The sequence below is a fragment of the Manis javanica genome, chromosome 5 (assembly GCF_040802235.1).
Source record: "Manis javanica isolate MJ-LG chromosome 5, MJ_LKY, whole genome shotgun sequence".
Lineage (NCBI taxonomy): Eukaryota > Metazoa > Chordata > Mammalia > Pholidota > Manidae > Manis > Manis javanica.
Genome location: NC_133160.1, coordinates 168,844,899 through 168,863,247, shown reverse-complemented (window position 1 = coordinate 168,863,247; position 18,349 = coordinate 168,844,899). Strand labels below are relative to the sequence as shown.

General features: G+C 53.6%; 1 protein-coding gene across 3 annotated transcripts in view; it reads left to right on the top strand.

Moving 5' to 3' along the window:
• The first annotated feature begins 404 nt into the window (after window positions 1-404).
• Window positions 405-18,349, top strand: part of CRMP1 (collapsin response mediator protein 1) — a 70,676-nt gene continuing 52,731 nt past the window's right edge. Inside the window, exon 1 of one of the 3 annotated variants that reach the window (XM_036991124.2) lies at window positions 405-879. In XM_036991124.2, the coding sequence (XP_036847019.1) occupies window positions 499-879 (381 nt within the window). In that variant the 5' untranslated portion in view covers window positions 405-498. Of the gene's footprint in view, window positions 880-4,555; window positions 4,939-18,349 lie in introns of those variants that run through there. The other 2 variants (XM_036991129.2, XM_073237869.1) reach the window with 2 other exon arrangements.

Here is an 18,349-nt window from a genome sequence, read left to right as displayed (position 1 = left end):
TATGTGTGTCTGGGGATCGTGAGTGTGTGCCAGCAAATTTGTGCATTTTCACGTGTTTATATGGCGTAATTGTCTGGTGTGCTGCTGCCAACCTGTGTGTGGCTCAGGAGAGAGTGTGTGTATGTGTGTGCGCGCTCGTGTGTGTGCATGCATGCGGCTCCCACCCCTGCTCCCCTCGCGCCCTGCGCTTGGCCTGGGGGCGGGGATTGGGGTTGCGGCTCGGGCACTGCGGATCGGCTGCCAGCCCTCGGCGCTGCGGCTCGGGCACGTCACTGCCCCTCCCCGCCCTTGCCGCCTCCCGGTCCTTTGTAGCTGGCTGCTGCGCTAGGCGGCAGCCGCCCGCAGGCCCCGCCCCGGCCCCGCCCCGCCCCACGCCCCGCCCCGCCCCGCCCTCCCGGGCCGCAGTCGCGCCTGGGCCGCCGCGGGCCCGCACCCAGCGCGGAGCGCGGCTCACGCGGGCGGGCGGGCGCGCGGGCTGGCGACCTGCCTTGGACCGGTATGGCGGACCGGCGGCGCGCGTGGAACACGGAGGACGACCTGCCAGTGTACCTGGCGCGGCCGGGCAGCGCGGCGCAGACCCCGCGCCAGAAGTACGGCGGCATGTTCGCCGCGGTGGAGGGCGCCTACGAGAACAAGACCATCGACTTCGACGCGTACAGCGTGGGCCGCCGCGGCTCGGCGCGCACACCGCGCAGTGCTGGCCGACCCGACGCGGTCGGCCTGCCGGGGCCCGGCGGCAGCGAGGACACCGCCAGCGACGTGAGTGAGCTCTCCGGCTCGGCCGTTAGCTCGCCGGGCGAGCGCGACGAGCGACCGCCCGCGCTGCGCATCCGCTGCCCAGCGCCCCGCGACCTGCCACTCGGCCGGGACAATGGCCAGGTACCCTCAGGGCGCGCGCGGACGGGACGGGGGGCGGGACCCGCGGAGCCGCCGGAGGGCAGTGACCGGCCGGCGTGCAGGGGCGCCGCCACCGGGCTCGGGAGGGCGACGGAGGGCCCCTCCCCCACCCCGCACACATCTGGTTCGGAGAGGGTTGGCCGGCACAGTCCCTGAGACTCCGCGGGGTCCTGGGGATCCAGTCCCACGCTTCTCTTCTGCAGAAGGGAGAGTGAGGTGCTGAGAAGGGAGGTAAGTTGGCTGAAGCCGCTACACGGACCCTTAAAACGCAAAGGGACCTCTGGGGTGAATTCAATTCAGGGATCCCCATTTTCTGCTTTATGAAAATAAGGGGAGCTCCGTTTCACATCTGTCCGTTCACTTATTCACTCATTAGCAATGGCGGAGCCCTTAGTCTGTGCTGGGCGCTGGGAGAGGCTCGGTGAGACGCCTGTGTCCGTCCGCACAGCTGAAAGGAGCCCTTCCCGAGTGCTGCCCCTACGCTTTCTGGGGCGGGGATTCGGTTAAAGATGTAGGTCGTTGGTCAGGTAGAACGGAGCACCGCTACCCCCGAGCACGGACATCTTCAGGGGACGCTCCCGAGTTCTACAGGACGACGACAGTGTGCTCACTTCACACAGCAAGTTGGAGGCAGAGTGGGGAGCTGAACCCAGACCTCTAGCTTCTTAGACTTGGGGTTTCCCGCCCCCCTGAAAGTGGAGGAAGCATCAGGGAGACAGAATGCCAGGCCCCGGGCCCCGTGTCTCTTCTCCCTTGAGCTGCAGGTTGCCAGGGATTTGGGGGAAGATGCACGGATAGAAGGCACGGCTTTGGGATGCCTGTGAGGATCAGGGCCGGTTGCCTGGAAAATATAAGTTGGAGCCCCAGAAGATGGGTGAGTTGTTGGCTTAGCTCAGAAATGTATGTCTGTGCACTGCTCAGGTCCCAGACCCCTGATAGGCTCGGCACCCCAGGCCGGTGTGGGCGACAGATGGTGAGAATTAAATTAGTTAATGCCGCTAGGTAGCGACTATTCAATAAATGTTCGTTGTTGACTATTCTATTAACCCTCCTCCCCTTAAATGTATAAAGTGAGCTGAAGGAGGCAGAGCTTGATCTGGACAGAAATCTGGGAGGGCTTCCTGGAGGAGTGGAGACTGGGTCGGCCCGCGGCTGCTGGGATGCAGTAAAGGGTGTACGGCTGCGACCATTCCCTCCCTCACGTGGGGCTCTCTATACAAGTAGCTCGGAACTCTCCATGGTTCTGAATCCAGCGCCCCGCCAAGGGCAGGTCTACAAGGAGGGTGTGTGTGGTGGGCTGGGGGGGGCGAAGGAAGGAGAGATCCAGAGAACCGTCTCTTTCTCTCTACCCCTTCTGTATCTCTCCCTGCCCAACTCCTTCCTTGGCGGCCAGCCTCGTTTGGGATCCAGGCTTTCGAGCTGGAGCGGGAGGCTTCGGGGCCGCGGACAGAGAAGCCTGCGCCAGTACCGGGAGCCCCGGTTTCCAGCAAAGGCGCTTTGCTCTCTTGGGCCTCTGCGTCTCTATCTACGAAATGGAGTTGCCATTCCACTCCCTGCCTCCTTCAAGGTGTGGTGGGGTGTCAGGGAGGACGGAGCGCTTTGTGCACGGCCGGGAGCTGCCTGGAAGCGCGTCCCTGGTGGAGTCACGGTTAGTGTCCCCAGCGTCAGCATCTACGCCGGACTGCGCGCACCCCTCAGCCGCGCTTTGGCGCTTGGGGACGCTGGTCGCCTCAGCTCTTCCACTCCTTTCTCTACCGCTCTGGCCCTGTCTCTCGTTCTCCATGGCTTCTCTGGAACTGGACAAAAGGCGGGGACGCTGGCGCGCCTAGGGCTCAGGAAGCACTCGGGACTGTAGAACCGAGGGGCTAGAGGTTTCTCCCCAGGGGAAGCGTTTTACTTTCTGCAGACCGAGCGGACCTTTGCCGCTCCGATCCTGTGCTTAGCTGCGGGTTCTGGTGCCCGGGTCCCTCCCAATGCCCACTAGGCTCTTTCCTGGGGTGGAGGGGAGGGGTATCTGCGGCGCAGGCGCAGCATTTGCCGAGGCCCGAGGCTGAGCGACTGCGGGGCTTTGTACCAGGGAAGTCGGCTTGGGAGCAGCGTTCGGTTTGGCCAGTCGCGGGCTGGTGTCCCTCCCCCGATACGCACGTGGTCTTGCCCCAGCTCCAGAGCTTCCCTGACGTCGTGTTTAGAGCAGACGACTTAACGCCGAGGAAGGGAAGTTTGGAGCCGGGGGTGGAAGACCAGCAAATTCCAGTCATCAACAAGGATTTAGGGCCCAGCTCAGGGCCGAAGCTAAATGAGTAGGGGAATGAGCTCTAGACAAGGTGTACGGAAAGCTGGCTTCCAGATACGGCTCTGCTGCAGCTAGTGTGCTTTGCCCCTGGGATACTAGTTTACCTCTGTAAGCCTCAATTTCCTGCCTATAAAATGGGAAAATTATGGCTCAGTGTTCCTGGAATACAAAGCTGCTTTTCCTTTGTGAACTTACAACCGCACGACCATTTTAAGGCCAAGGCATCTCGGGCCTCCTGGTCTAGTGTAATAGCGTTCCGGTGACAGTGGAGGTAAGGGCTTCAGGCCCAAGCTTCGTGGTGGGAGCTTTACCACCCCTAGCACACCCTCCCTTTGGGTGGCAACTTGAGAGTAAAGAAGATGGCTCTTTTTAAAGAGACTGCAGGTTTGGATTTTCCTGGGGTAAAGTGAGGGGCAGAAAAAGTTGGAATTTTCTTCTGCCTGGAGATTTGGGGCACCTGTCCCGTGCTGTGAGGGCTTGCTGGGGCTCCTCCTTTCTCCCTCTTCCCTCTTTTCTTCTCTCCTGGAATGAAATGTGTCAAGTTGTGGCCTGGCCTACTGCCCACCTCTTCCTGGAGCAACATCTGGGTCTGGTGTCCACCATCCACTGGAAGGCCGGATGTCCTATTCCTCCTCTTGTCCCCCAGCCTGTCCTGGGGCTGTGAGGACCTTGGTACCAGTGGTCTGGCGCTCTGAGCAATCAGTCTGGGAGGCAGGACTGTGGGGGTGGCCTGGTGGCCCCAGTGCTCAGCCGCTGGGTGATGAGAAGCTCTTGCAGGGTGTAGAGCAGGTCAGCCCTTAATTGTGGCCTTGGCTCTCCATCCCTGCCCACTCTTAGGCTCCTGCTGAGCCCTCAGGGAGGCAGGTTCAGTGATGGGGGGTGGTGGAGGGTGGCAGGGAAAGGCTTTATGGAGAAGCCATCAGCGATGAGTCTGGGAGAATGGATAACCCTTTGGGGTGAGATATTCTGGTACAGTCTGAATAAAGGCTTGGAGTTGGAGATGTAAAGTGCTTGGGTGAGACAGATGGACCCAAACGGAGGCCGTGGAACCCGGAGGCCTGAGGGGGGCGGTCGTGGGGCGCGAACCCGAAGAGAGCCGGGGCGGGTCCTCGGCGTGCGGCCCGCGCCCCCTCCCCCGCGCAGGCGTTCCGGGAGGTCCCCAAATGCGCTCTGCGCACCTGTGGCGCAGCCCGCGGGCTCTGCCTGCGCGTCCGCAGGCCGCCGCTGGCGACTGAAAGAACGCTGAGCAGCAGCCCTTCCCCACCGCCAGAGCGAGGCCGGGCGGCCGCGGGCGTGCGCGCGGGGCGGGGGTCGGCGGGCTGGGCTTCGGGGGGCGGGGGCGGAGCGGGGTATCGGAAGGGAAGCGCTTCCTGGTTCGAGCCGAGAGGGGCGAATCGGGCTCGGCTCCGCGCCGCCGGGAGGAGCTGTCTGTCTGCAGCCCCCTCCTCCCGCCCTCGCTCGCCCTCCCTCCTCCCCCCGCCCTCCTCGCGAAGCCGGGCGGCGCTGGCAGCCGGAGCGGCGGCGGCGGGCCGAGCGGCGGGGCAGCAGGCTCGTGGGCAGCGGCGCGCGGGCGCCGAGCCTCCGTCCCTCTCTTCGTCGGCCCCGGGCCTTTGTCACCGCTCCCGCGGGGAGCGGGACCAAGAGAGCATCCGGACGAGCGAAAGGCAGCCCGCGAGTCCGGCGGCAGGGCCGCGGGCGCCAGAGGGGCCATGTCTTACCAGGGCAAGAAGAGCATTCCGCACATCACGGTAAGCCGGGCCCCCGCCCCGCCCCGCCCCGCCCCGCCGGCCGCTCTTTGTGGAGCGGGGTGGTCGCCGCCAGGGTCGGGATCCGCCCGGGGACAGCAGGGGCGGCCCCCGAGGCTGGCGGCGTCGCGACGGTGGGGGCGGGGCCCGCCTCGGCCTTGCAGCCCCCTCCCCCCAGTCTCTGGGGACAATGGTGGTGGGGAGCTCCGCGGGGCGGGGCTGGAGCTTCGAGTCCCTCTCCCCGTGGGCTGGCAGACCCCCCCTCCCCGCCACGGGAACTGTGGACTGGAGGATGCGGAGCTGAACAAAAGAAGGAGGGGCGCCGCGGGCCGGACTCCCTCCCTCCGTCCCTGGAGCCGCGGTGCGGAGGGGGCCTGCGTCGCCGCGTGCGGCCGCCGCACGGTCCAGCTCTTGCACATCGTGGTGGGAGTTTCTTCCCCGCCAGAGGAAGGAGGAACCTCGACCACCGCCCCCACTCCCCGCTCATTCTGATGGAGTGCAAGTCCGGACCTAGAGTCAGCGCCATGATGCAGGCGCCCCTCCCATTCCTCGCCGCGGCTAAAAATAACCTAATGGGGTGGTGCTAGCAGCTGTGGCCCTAGAAGGGTTAACACTGGGGCGTGGGGGTGGTAGTGGCGCTGAGCAGCTCGCTGGGTCCCTGGGTGTGGCCAGAAACAAAGAATCCCTGGTCTTAACGCTTTGTCTTGGGGTGGGGAGCTGGGGCTGCAGCGCCGGGGAGACCCCACCCTATTCGCTGCCTGGCACCGGAGTGGTGGAACCAAATCATTCCTGTGGGATGTTGACCACAGGCCCTGGGGAAGCCCGTCTGGGTGACTGAGTGCTGAGCGTGAACGTCCAGGGTGTGGGTAGACGGGATTCGGGTCCTACAGAATCCTCCCGGGTGACGCCTGAGGTTTGAAGATAGGACACGCAGCATCCTCCTTTATCCCGAACCCAGGCGTTGGGAAGGCTGCAGGGCACCTATAAGAGGGCAGTTTCGGGTAGAGGGAGGGAGCTGACATTTCCCACTTGCCTGAGCAGCATATTGGAGACCTTGTTTTATTGAATCTTCTCAGTAAATTCTTTGAAGGAGAATTTGTGCACATAAAGCTCCCAGAGGCTAGAGCACTGGCTGGGGTCACAGGGGAGGGGAAGGTTGAGGGGCACCAGGCCCCCTGCCTGCACAGAAGATCCCTTATCCTGTTCAACTCTGGGCTGAGACTTCCCTTAGAAAACTCCCCCTGGGCCCAGCTTTAGGTCCTGCCCGCAGACCTTCGGTGTGTTCCCATCCAGAGGGGGTGACCCCTGAGAATGGGGACCAGCTCTCAACTCATCCATACCTTTCTCCATGAAGTTCTTTGTAACTGCAATTATATTTTTATTTGATCTAGAAATCGCCCTGCTTCTGATCCCTGCCCTCCGAGATGGCGAGCTGTAAAGTGGCTGGTCCCGGGACACTAGTTGGCTAAGAATCAGTGGGAGGGATGTGGTTGCTCCAGGCTAGGCTGTGGCTGAGGGAAGCAGGGGGTACTTGTATGAACTGCCACCGTCCTTGGGACAGTGATGGACAGGAGCCCTGGGTCCCTTGGTGGCTGTGGCCCAAGGCAGGCTATATTCTCTCAGGACCCCAGTATCTAAGAAGGAAACTTAGCGAGATGGTATTTGAGGCAGGTCTGTGGCAGTGGTACCCCTGGAGTTGTACAGATCTCAGTGTGTACAGCTGGAGGAGACACCCTGCCTTCCAGCTATGACCCCCCACCCCACCCTGGACTGGAGATGACTGCCAAGGCTTTTGTACCAGGCGATCTGGGTGTGTATCCCTTCTCTGCCACCTCACTGAGCCTCTGTGCCCTGACACCCAAAGTGAGCCAGCACTGGCCCCTTCCCAGGATCTGTGAGCACCCAGGAGGAGCCTGGCCAAGTGCTTAGAGTGTGTTAGGTGCAAAGCATGGGCTTTGGAGCTGCTGGCTGATCCTGCTGCTTCCGTCTTCGTGCAAAGCAGGTAGCTGACCTGTGTGTAAAGAGAACCCAATGGAGTGGTTCCAGCAGCTTCAGTAGGTCGCAGAGAGAGATGCTGAAAAATATGCTTAATTCCTGGGAAAGAGGCCCTTGATGAGCACTTGTGTTATGTATGCTCCACATAGCCCACTCCAGCTGAAAGATTTGTGGTTTAAAGGAGAAACAACAAAGCAGAGAGGGTGGATTTGGATGGAGCTCTTTAGATTCCTGAGGACCTTTTGCTGATAATGTGCAGGTTTTAACAGGACCAAAATGCTCTTAGGTGAGGGGATGGAAACTGTGGCTCTCCCACCGCTGCGCCCTGACCTGTTTATAGTGCTCACTTGGTAAGCTAATAGTAATAACGAGCACTGCTTTGTGCCATGCGCTGTCTGTGCTGGGGGCAAGGGAACGTGGGAATGAGGTAGGCTTGCCTTCCCAGAGTTTAGCAAAGACTGACATTTCAGCCTGAAATTGCACAGTGTGTGGGGACTGCTAAAGGGGAACACAGCAGGGACTCACAATCCGGTCCTGGGTCAGGGGAGGCAGGAAGGATGGGGGAAGGAAGTGGAGGAAGGCCCAGATGCAGGTGGGCATGAGCAAACTGGCGAAACTGAAGAGAAATCAGCAGTGCAGGAGCCCCCTCTCTGCAGCCGAGTGTGGCTTCTCTGTGCAGGTGAAGCGGATCCTGCAGATGCTTAGTATGTTTTTGGTAGCCATGGTATATGTGGCCTGTGGAGGGTCCCAGGGGCTTGAAAAAGGACCAAGATAGAGTTCTTAGTTGCATCCCCAGGTCCCCATCTGCTTGATGCTGGGTCACTCTGTGCCTGTGTGAGCCTCCGCTTTCCCGTCTGGACAATGGGGATAAGGTGGCAGCTCTGCCAGTGACTTCAGAGATAAGAGAGAGGGTACTTGAGCAGAGGAGGAGAAGGGCCACCTCAGGCAGGGCACAGTGTGGACCAAGGAAGGGAGATGAGTCAATTATGAAATCACCCTGCTTGGGTTGACTACAAACATGGTGTTTTTTCCTCCACCTCAGCTTCTTTTCTGAGATAATAAAGTAGCCTGATAGGGATGAGGGAAAAAGCAGAAACACTTAAGCTTCAGCCCCCAAGGATTGTTTAGAATATTTATAAAGCCTCTTTCATGTGTGTCTTTTTAAAAAATTAATGGCCCCGCCAGGGATTAACTTAGCCGAAGCTGTTTCTCATACCCACTGAAGTGGTTCCTGGGTGTGGCTCAGAGGAAACCTAGGCACACGGCTTTGTGGCCCTGCAGAGGCTCTTGGGAGACCTGCTCAATTGTCGGGGAGAGAAGAGTGGCCACCACAATGGTTAAGAAATATTACTAAAAATAAGACTTCATGAGTACTGATCAGGTGTGACTTCGCAGGCGGCTACAGCATTCAGCGTGATCTCCACCATCTCTCATTTGGTTTTCAGAGCAGTCCTTGGAGGAAGGCAGGCAAGCTCTGTCACCTGGGTTTTTCAAAAGTAAATTCAAGTTCACAGATATCTAGTGACAAAGGTTCTTGCAGCGGCCTGTGGAGGAGTGAAGGGCTCAAAGAATCAAGCAGGTGGGGTGATGAGCTGATCTCCCTACTAAGAAAAACACTTGATTAAAGTGTGTGTGTGATCAGTCAGTGAAGATAAGCAGGGAAGAAAGAGATCATTCAGTACAATTCACATTGGGCTGAATTACTCTAATGTGCAAATATGCCAGAAAAGAGCATGAGGCCTGTTGTGCTTTTCCTGAGGGTGATACTCCGCCTATCTTGGTATTCCATTTATTGTTCGGACTTTTTTACACAGAGGATTTGAGATGCCCGTGGTGATGGCCATGCAGATCGTGAACTCAGGTGGACCTGAGGGTCAAGGAGGAGCAGAGAACAAACTGCTGGTGACATGGCTCTCTGGAGGTGTGTCACTGGGCATCTGATACTGTCACCCAGGGCAGAGAAGGAAACACCCTCAGTTACGTCAAGTTCATGATCAGAGAGGGGAAATGGGCCATATGCTTAGGGGAAAAATCATCTTGTTTAAATTAAATTCTTGGAGAATGTTTCAGTGGGGATGGAAGTGACACTGGTTATGCCATGTTCCGTAACATGACTGTGCAATCTCCTCCTGTGTGCCTGTTGCTTGTAATAAGCCGGTCAAGACTGAATACACGGAACACGCATGATACGATATACAGGAATGGGCCTGGGAGCTCGTAGTTCCCTTCCCCAAACTCAGGCATGCTCTTCAAGGAAATGAAAATTCAGAGTGGTAGCTAACCAGCAAGTTCTGTTTCTTGAACCGTGTGAGGTGTGATGTCAGTTAAAACATCTTTTTTGGTCCCTGACGTTAGGGTGCTTACACACTTAGTGAGCACACGCACACGCAAGAGCTAAGAATGATGAGAAGGTAAACTGAGGGACAGAGCCCCCAGTGTGAGAGGAGCCCAGAGAAGGGAGGGCTCAGCCTTGGCAGAAGCACCCAGAGGAGGCGTCTTGGGGCTTGAGGGATGGCACGAGCTGGACATTGAAGGCTTTGACTGGTGGGGACAGGGGAAGAGCATGTAAGCAGGTGGAACAGCCTGAATGACACCTGGGCTGGGGAACGAATGGTCAGAAGAGTGGGGAGTTTTATACCAGTCAGAGGGTGAGGAATGTGAAAGAAACTGGAGTGGACGGGAGTGTGGGGGATTCACAAGGTCTCGGAAGTCTCGCGGAATGCACCAAGGTGACCAAAACAACGGGTTCTAAGTCTGGCTCGAAGGTGAGTAGGATATTTGATCTTCAGCAGGTTACTTCCTCTTTCTAGACTTCAGATTCTTTTTCTCCACAGAGCTGGGTTAGAGAGTTCAATTCTGAGTTACAGGACGCTGACTTTATTCCATGGGTAATAGGAAACCACGGGAGGCTTGAGCAAGGGGGATGGTGTGATAGAGGCAGCATGTAAGAACGTGGACTGTGAAGCCAGACCATCCGGGGTTTCACTCCCGGCTGTTCCACTTGGTAGCTATGGAATCTGGACAAGTCACTGATATTCTCTCTGTATTAATTTTCTCATCTGTAAACTGAGAGTAATAGTAATACTCCATAGGGCTTTTTCCTGGAATTAAATGACTTAATATATATAAGATGCTTAGAGAAGTGCCTGACATACTGCATCCTCTCTAGGTTAACTGTTCTTTTTGGTGTGGAAGGTGTATGAATCAGCTTTGTTCCATTGCAAACAATCCCAGCATCTTCAGAAGTTTTCAACAACATACATGTATTTCTTGCTCTGCTGTCTGAGGGCCTTGGATTGGCTGGACCTTTGCCCCTGGGTGTGAACAGTGTGTCTGCCCCTTGTGTCCCCTCACTTTGAGACCCAGGCTGAAGGAGCAGAAGGAGGAGGTGCAGGAGACTGGAAGCAACCTGAAATGCCTTCAGAACTTCCACTCAAACACAGCACACCTCATATCCGTTCATAGTCTGCTGGCCAAAGCAGGTCCCGTGACCCAGGCCTCAATCACTGTTAGTGTTTCTGCAGGAAATACAAGGATTATATGAGAAAGTCTGGCACAGAAAAGAGACCAGTAAACACCTTCTGGAGCTCATGCTGGGACAGGCAGGATGTACGGGGGTGAGTTTGGAAGGCAAGTCCTGCATCAGTTCTTAGGTTGAGTTGGAGTTGGGAACAAGCACCAAATCAAGGTGTATTAATGGGAAATGAGAAATCCAGACTGGAGTGTGGGTGAGAGGCAAGGGCCAGAGTTAGAGATTAGGGTCCCTTGAACAAGAGGTGCACTGGTAGAAGATAGAAAATGTGAGGAATTCCAGCAGCCAGTGGTTCTCATCCCACATGCTCTGAACATGGTTGGGTATTTAAAAGTCCTCTGCAGATGTGCTGCTGAATTTTGATCAGCATTTAAAGTTGATGTTTCCAACAAGTCTACAAAGGGTTATAGTAACATCTATCAGGTGGAGCCCGGCACACTCAGAAATATTGAAGAGTCTAATTTTTTGTGAGTAAAAAGAACATTCTTCCATGCAAAGGGGACATCTGAGGGCTTTGCCCTTTGAGCATGAAGTAAGATAAGTAAGGCAGTGGACAGCACCAGAGTCCACAGGTGTTAAAGGCCTTGAGAGACAGATGGTCGTACTGGGGTAGGGAAGGCATGGTAACGGTCTCTGACTTACTTGGTGTTTTTTAGGTCTTTAATCTCTTCAAGAATGCTACAAATACAGAAAGCTGAGACTCATTGACCTAGAGAGATGCGTAACTTTGCTCTGGGGAAAGGCAGCTTTGCTCTGATGTTGGTGGCTTGGGAAATGGAGTGAAATCTAAGATGCTTCGTAGAGAGGGTGGTTTAGGAAATGTGTGAGCAAGTAAAAGGAAGGAGGGGATGGCCACGGACATGAAGTTGAGGCGCCTGACTCCTTGGCCCTTGGGCGTGTGCCCAGGCACCCGGACCGTTCTGACCAGGCTTATCATCTCTGGCCCTTTGGTTTGTGTAGGCTCTGCCCACTCTCCATGGAGGATCCTTCCCCAGGCACTGGAAATTGCGAGCACTCCTACATCTGTAACTTTAGATCAGCTTTGTCCACTTGAGCACTTGGAGGACTGGGACAATGTCTCGGTCTCCTCGGCGTGTCCTCGGGAGCTCTCTGGTACACCAGCGGCTCATAGCAGGGGCTCCGTGCTGTGTGAGCGGATGAACAGAGACAGGCTGCAAACTGCTGCTTCCTGAGTGAGGTCTGGGCCACTCCTGCCTTTGACTTGCCTCAACAAATGTCCTATCCACAGATTTCGCATTGAGTTAGTTACCGTCTAGAAAGAGATGAGGGTGGTATGAGGGTTTTTGGAGCTCCAGGAAAGGGCTTCCCAAGTTGTACATTGGCAGTAGGGAAAGGGCAGTTCTGACTTACTGATGGGCTTCACTGCATTTCACAGTGAAAAGCAGGATTTTACAATAAGAGTCTTCATTGGAACATCACAGCACACGTCTCCCCAGGTCCCTGACTGAGTAATGACTTGGTGTCAGAACTTAGGGTCAATTCCACGGGCAGACTTAAAAGATCTGATGCAGAAGTGCATAGAACAGACAGGGGACTGAGATATTGTAGCAGTTCACAAATTATGCTACAATGGATTTTATATCACATCATATTCACAGACCCTTAGGGCTTAAGCCCTAATACAATCTCAGCAAATCTTTGATTTTATACAACCTCACAATTGAAAGGGTCCTTTTAAATTATGTAAAAGTTTCAGCATTTGTGCATTTGAGGAAGCAGAAAGCAGTGTCCATTGCTTCTCCTCCACCCTCATCTCCCTCTGGTGTAAGAATTCTAAATACTTTCTCCTTACATACCTCAAGTGATAGGGAGATCACCACTTTACACACCAGCCTGCTTTACTCTAGGACAGCTCTGTTTCAGGGAAGTTCTTGTGTGTGTGGCCTGAGAGCCCACCTCTTGCTTTACTTCTGCCCTCAGAATTTTCCCAGCTTCCTCCCTTTTCTACTCTGATGTTCCTACAGGCTCTGGGAGATATTTCCAGCTATCTGGGACTTTCTCTTTTCCAAAATATCCCCAGTTCTTTATTCCTCATCTAGCACAATTTCCAGATACAGTGTTGGGTTTTTCTTTCCTGTCTTTTTATTTCTGGGCATGAAGAACAAAATAAGTTAAAAATAAACCTTTAATTGTTGGGCATCTTTTAAACTGGCTTCAACACTTTCCAGGATCGTAGACTGCTTTGAGAAGTTGATCAAAGCAATGGAAACGTTCCTGTGCCTCCTCACATGCATGGACGCAGAACATCTGGCATAAATAGTGGACTTCATAGCCCAGTATTCGGTGTATGCAGTGATTTTACATCTTTTGTGGTAGGCACTTTGAATAGTTCATTTACCATGAGACTGAAGCACACCCAGGTGAGGTGTCTTGCCACAGGTCCCCAAGCTAAAAAGCTGTGTGGGAATAAGCTGTCATCTCTGGTGTGAAGGATCTCAGTCTCATGGGTAAAATAGACATATAAAAACAAAAGCCAGGAGATGAAGCATTATGAAGTCAGGACATGGTTTCCCATGGGTGCAAGCGCCCTGCTGTGCGAACTCCGAGGGGTGACCACATGTTCCTGGAGCCAGGACACTGTACCTGACGGGGCGAGCAGGAAATCAGAGGGCAGGGCAGGGCTGGCAGAAAGGCAGACCACAGGGAGTTAAACTGGTGCACAGGGGCAGTTTCTGGAGCCAGGGTGCTGTGTGCGTAGATGAACGTGGTGACGCAGGTGGGAGAGGGGAGGGGCAGGTCAGGGAGAGCCCAGGACAGTGTACTTTGTCCTGTACATGAGGACAGGCTGGCAGATGGCTTCACGGAGAGCCCTGGTATGGTTGCATCTGTGTTTCAGAAAGCTTACTGGCTGTCCTGTGGAGGGGACAAGACAGGTGACAGGGAGACAGGTGGTGAGGGCTGCCCTGGGCCGGGTGCAGTGGATAGTGGAAACCAGCAGGGGGTATGAGGACTTTTCTGGAGCAGATGCACCCAACTAAGGAAAGACTTGGGTTTGGGGTGCGAGAGGTTAAAGAGCAGTTAATGGGACTGCATTTGAACGAGATCCTTCACCTCATGTTGCAAAAGTTTAAAAAAATAAATGACACTGTTTCAAGCTCTGTCCACATGTTACTTCATTTAACTTTCAAAACAGCCCTGTCCACAATAATTTGCAATCACATTGTAAGTTGGTCACTGAGGTGATAGCATAGCACAGAGAATACAGTTAATGATTCTGTAACATCTTAGTATGTTCATAAATAGTGACCGCACTGGAAGGGTGGGGATTTAATAATATGGGGAACTGTGGAACCACTGTGTGGTTTAATTGAAACCAACATAAGGTTGTGTATCAGTGATACTGTAATTAAAAACAAAACAAAACAAAACAACCCTGTCATTACAGATGGGAAACTGAAGCCTGGCGAGGTGAACCTGCCTCAAGCACAGAGTGTACGTGTGGAGCCAGATGAGAGCTCAGGCGGGCTGCCCGTGCACCCGCGTGCTCTGCCTCTTTGCTAAATGAGATAATAAGTGTGAAAGCATCTCATTTAAGTGTGAAATGGGCTCACAGGAGGCATTGTCAATGTTTATTAGGCAAATAGGCCTCTGCATTTACCATCTTGGTAAGCATAGCCTTTTGCAATTTAGCGAGCCCTAGTCGGCCTCACTCCCTTTTGGCCACAATTGCAGCAGTCATATCAGGAGGGCAGGTGAGGCTCTTGGCATTGGGAATGTACTTGATAAATGGCTAAGTGGATATATATGGTCTCTTCTTGTTTATCCGCATTTTGTAGAGGAGGGAACTGAGGCCTAGACATGTTAACTAGGCACAGTGAGTTGAACACTGGGAAAGCCACCAGGGGGCAATGGGGCTGTCACGATGTAGGTACCAGGTGGAAGTAGGTTCAAATTGGGCTCTACCACCTTCTGGCCATGTGACCTTGGGTGAATTACTTCACTTCTCTGAGTTTCCTCATTTGTGGCAATCATACCCACTTCTTAAGGTGACTTAATTATTAAAAATGAACTCCATGTAATGCAGATCTGACACTTAGTATGCACTAAGGAAGGTGATTTCCTTAAACGCAAAGGATTTCTGTTCAGATATAAGGTAAAATGCAGAAACAAGGAAACACAGGAATGAGTCTAATGTAGATAACAGCTGTAGCTGCCATCCTCCTGTAAATGGCCTGAGGGCTCTGTCCAACACGGGTCATGATGACGGTGTTATCTTAAAACTGGGTATTCAATCCATCAGGGAGTATTTCCTGAATTCAACTGGGTAAGGTGAAGCCTGCGATCTTGCTGTTAAAACTGTTGTTGCCATAGAAATGGGCCTGAGCTTGCAGAAAAGGCACTCAGTCCCTGGAGGCCACCTGTATTTCTAATTCGTGAAGGAGGAAAATGCCACCATTCCCTGCACATGCGAGTAGAGAACAATGTGAGTTAATTAGGTTTGGGCGCAGGCCGGTTACCGCTGGCAGGGCTGCTTTCCTGGAAAGTGTGGCAAAAGGCCACCGGCTGACAGGCTACCCCCTGTGGTAAAACGGGCTCTTTCCTGAGAATAAATGTGAGTGGGCCGTGGCACTTGATGGCAGCACTCCCTGCTGCCGGCTGCTTGGGAGGTCAGTGAGGGGAGCCTGACAAGAAGGGGGCTTTGGTTGTTCAGGGAAGGAAGTGCATCCTGGAGTTATGAAGTATTTGAGCTACAATGTCTCTCATGCTACAATCTCTGTGGCTGTGACTCCCAGCACCGAACCTCACTGGTGTATCAATATGCTTTGATGCAATAATGCTGCATAACAAACAGCCCCAAAAGTCCATGGCTTACAACAGCAAATAGTTACTACTTACAGGTCTGTGGGTGGCAGAGGCCTAGCGGGGCTCGGCTAGATGTGTCTTCAGGCTTCTATTTGGGTCAGGTGTGCTCCTCCTGTCATCTCCCTCTGGGACTCAGGCTGAAGGAGGACCCATCCTTGGGCCATGTGTTTTCATGGAGGAGGGTAGATGCTCACTCCAAAGACTGAGCTGAAACCTGCCTGCTTGTTAAAGCCTGTGCACAGACTGATGTACTCACACCCACCATCATTGTCTTGGTCAGAGCAAGTCACGTGGGCATGCCTGCAGTCAAGGGGGCAGGGAGAGCAAATAACACTGTCACAGGCAGTCTACATCAAGATCATCTGGGGAGTTTGCTAATAACAAATTCCTGGCCCATAAGGTAGATCTGGTAAATGAAAATCTTGACAAAATTGGCCTGGATTGGAATTTTAAACAGGCATTCCCAGTGGGCTGTGAGGATCATCTAGGCTCCGGTGCCGTGTTGTGAGCTGTACGTACATGAGTGAGGTGTGTCTACTTGTCCTGTTAAATGTTGGAGTTACAAATCTAAGACCCTCAACACCAGTGGCTTGTAGAGTTTGAAGGACTAATAACTTTCAGCACTCACTTTGACATTCCATTTGTCTTAGGAGAAAGCAGTTCTACCTTCATTTAATGCCTGGGCCAAGCACATTTCTACCAAAATGGGGCTTCCCTGATCTTTTTGAGGTTCATTTCCATCATTGCCCTTTAGAGAGGAAGGGATTCTTCATTTTTCTGGGAGTGGTTGGTCATGGTGTCACTCTGAGCCCCTTTCTACTGATAAATCAGTCAATCTCATCAGAATCTGTGTGCACCCAGCAGCCTTCTTGGGGTGAAGACTACACACTGAGATCTTTTTTGGACACTCTTGTATGCATTGATCCCAGATTCCATCTCTGCACTAGTGAAGCGTTGTAGGAGGGGGATGGAGGTGGGGGAGTCACATGCCCTTCCCCCAACTTCCTGGGGTGGGAGAATATGTATTGAAAGGGTGGTACTGAGTTAAAAGTACTTGAAACCAGCTACATTACATACATTGTAAAACATATGTTTTTGTTCTTTGGGAATATAAAGATTACAGATACGCCAGTGAGCTGAGAAGGAAAAGCAGTGAGGAGCTAACTACAAGGCTGGGTGAGGCAGGACAGAAAGGGACCATCAGCCTCCAAGGGTGCAGAGAAACCCCTCTCTCCGGGCACCCAGTGTTGTTTCAGGACCACGGAGAGCACACACCTCCCCCTCTCCGTTCCTCATTTAGTGCCTGGGACCTGGGGACTCTGAGAACGCTGTGCCTTTACATGTGTATTTTGCTGGAGTGCTGTCCTTCTCTCCCACTTCTTGGCTTCGTGAGCTTCTCTTATTTTTTTTTTTTTTTTTGAGAGGGCATCTCTCATATTTATTGATCAAATGGTTGTTAACAACAATAAAATTCAGTATAGGGGGGTCAACGCTCAATGTACAATCATTAATCCATCTCAAGCCTAATTCTCGTCAGTCTCCAATCTTCTGAAGCATAAGGAACAAGTTCTTACATGGTGAACGAATTCTTACATAGTGAATAAATTCTTACATGGTGAACAGTACAAGGGCATTCATCACAGAAACTTTCGGTTTTGATCACGCAATATGACCTATAAACAATCAGGTCAAATATGAATATTCGTTTGATTTTTGTACTTGATTTATATGTGGATCCCACATTTCTCCTATTATTATTATTATTTTTATTTTTAATAAAATGCTGAAGTGGTAGGTAGATGCAAGATAAAGGTAGCTTCTCTTATTTTGGAACGCAACTCAAATGTCCCCTCCTTGACCACATAGTCACTCTCTTTCTCTGCCTCTAACAGCAGCTTTGCTTCTCTGCTGTTCTCCAGATAGCCAAGGTTGCTATAGTGGTTTGGGGGAAAGTGTTGGTTTGATGAGAATTGCGCCTCTCTTTTCTTCTGGGGCTCCCCAGACCTTAATGGATTTTCCGTTCCTCTGACTGTGCGGTGGAGACGACAGATTGTATTTTTCACCATGCAGGTGGGAGAACAGAAGCAGGAAGGCCTAATGCTTCAGTCGGGGATAGACAATGATGCAAAACATTCGCTGTGGTCCAGACCCCACCTCCTCACCAGGCCAGGCTGTTGTTATTTTGCCTTGGTAGGGCTAAGAATGTCTGAGGCTTTAAAGGCTGACTTTTGGAAGCCGCACTCAACATAGTTCTTAGTGTTTGTACAGAGAACAAAGGTGTCCTGCCAACACCAGCTGTCTCCTCCCAGTTGGGGCTGGATGGGAGGTAACAGCAGGTTTGGGGAAGCAGCCCCTCCCTTCCCTGGGCGTCTGCTGACTCCCGGGACATCGGGCAGTGGAGACATGATCACCGCCCAGCACCAAGGTTTGGGTGGGTCCCATGTGAGGAGCCCTTTCAGCGTCTGTACGGAGGCTTTGCGCTAAGCGCGTTTCTGTTCCCAGGCAGCTGACTGGGGCTTTCAGGGGATTGTAAGAGCTGGAACAAGAGGCCCCTGATCCGTGTGCCCTTTTCCCCTCCCCCTTCGTCTCTCCCTCCCTCGTTTCATGCCTTTCTTTCTTCCCTTTCTGGCATTTTCCCTTCCACCTTTGTCACTTTTGTCTCATTCTTTTCTCTCCTTGTCTTTCCAAGCATTTCTTCCTCTTCTTCTCTCCTGTTCCCCCCTTTCCTCCGGCTCAGCTAAACTGAGCTGAACCCTGTGTCGGGCCCCTGGCTGGTCCCTGGGGATCTGGGGGCGACTCACGCAGGCTCTCCTGGCTGCAAAGAGGAGTCAAGCCCCGCAGGAGAGGAACAGGCGAATGACGGCTGGGATGTGTGATGAGTTGTGGGAGAGGGCTGTGCAAGGGGCCGGGGGGCGGGGTGGGGTGCGGAGGGCTCCCCAGAGTCTCTGCTGAGGGAAGCCCGTTACTACCCAAGAAAAGATCTGCTCCCTACAAATAATTACCATATAGAGAGTTTGGCATTTTGCTTTTTCACCTAAAATTTTATTGTCCAGGACTTCATTT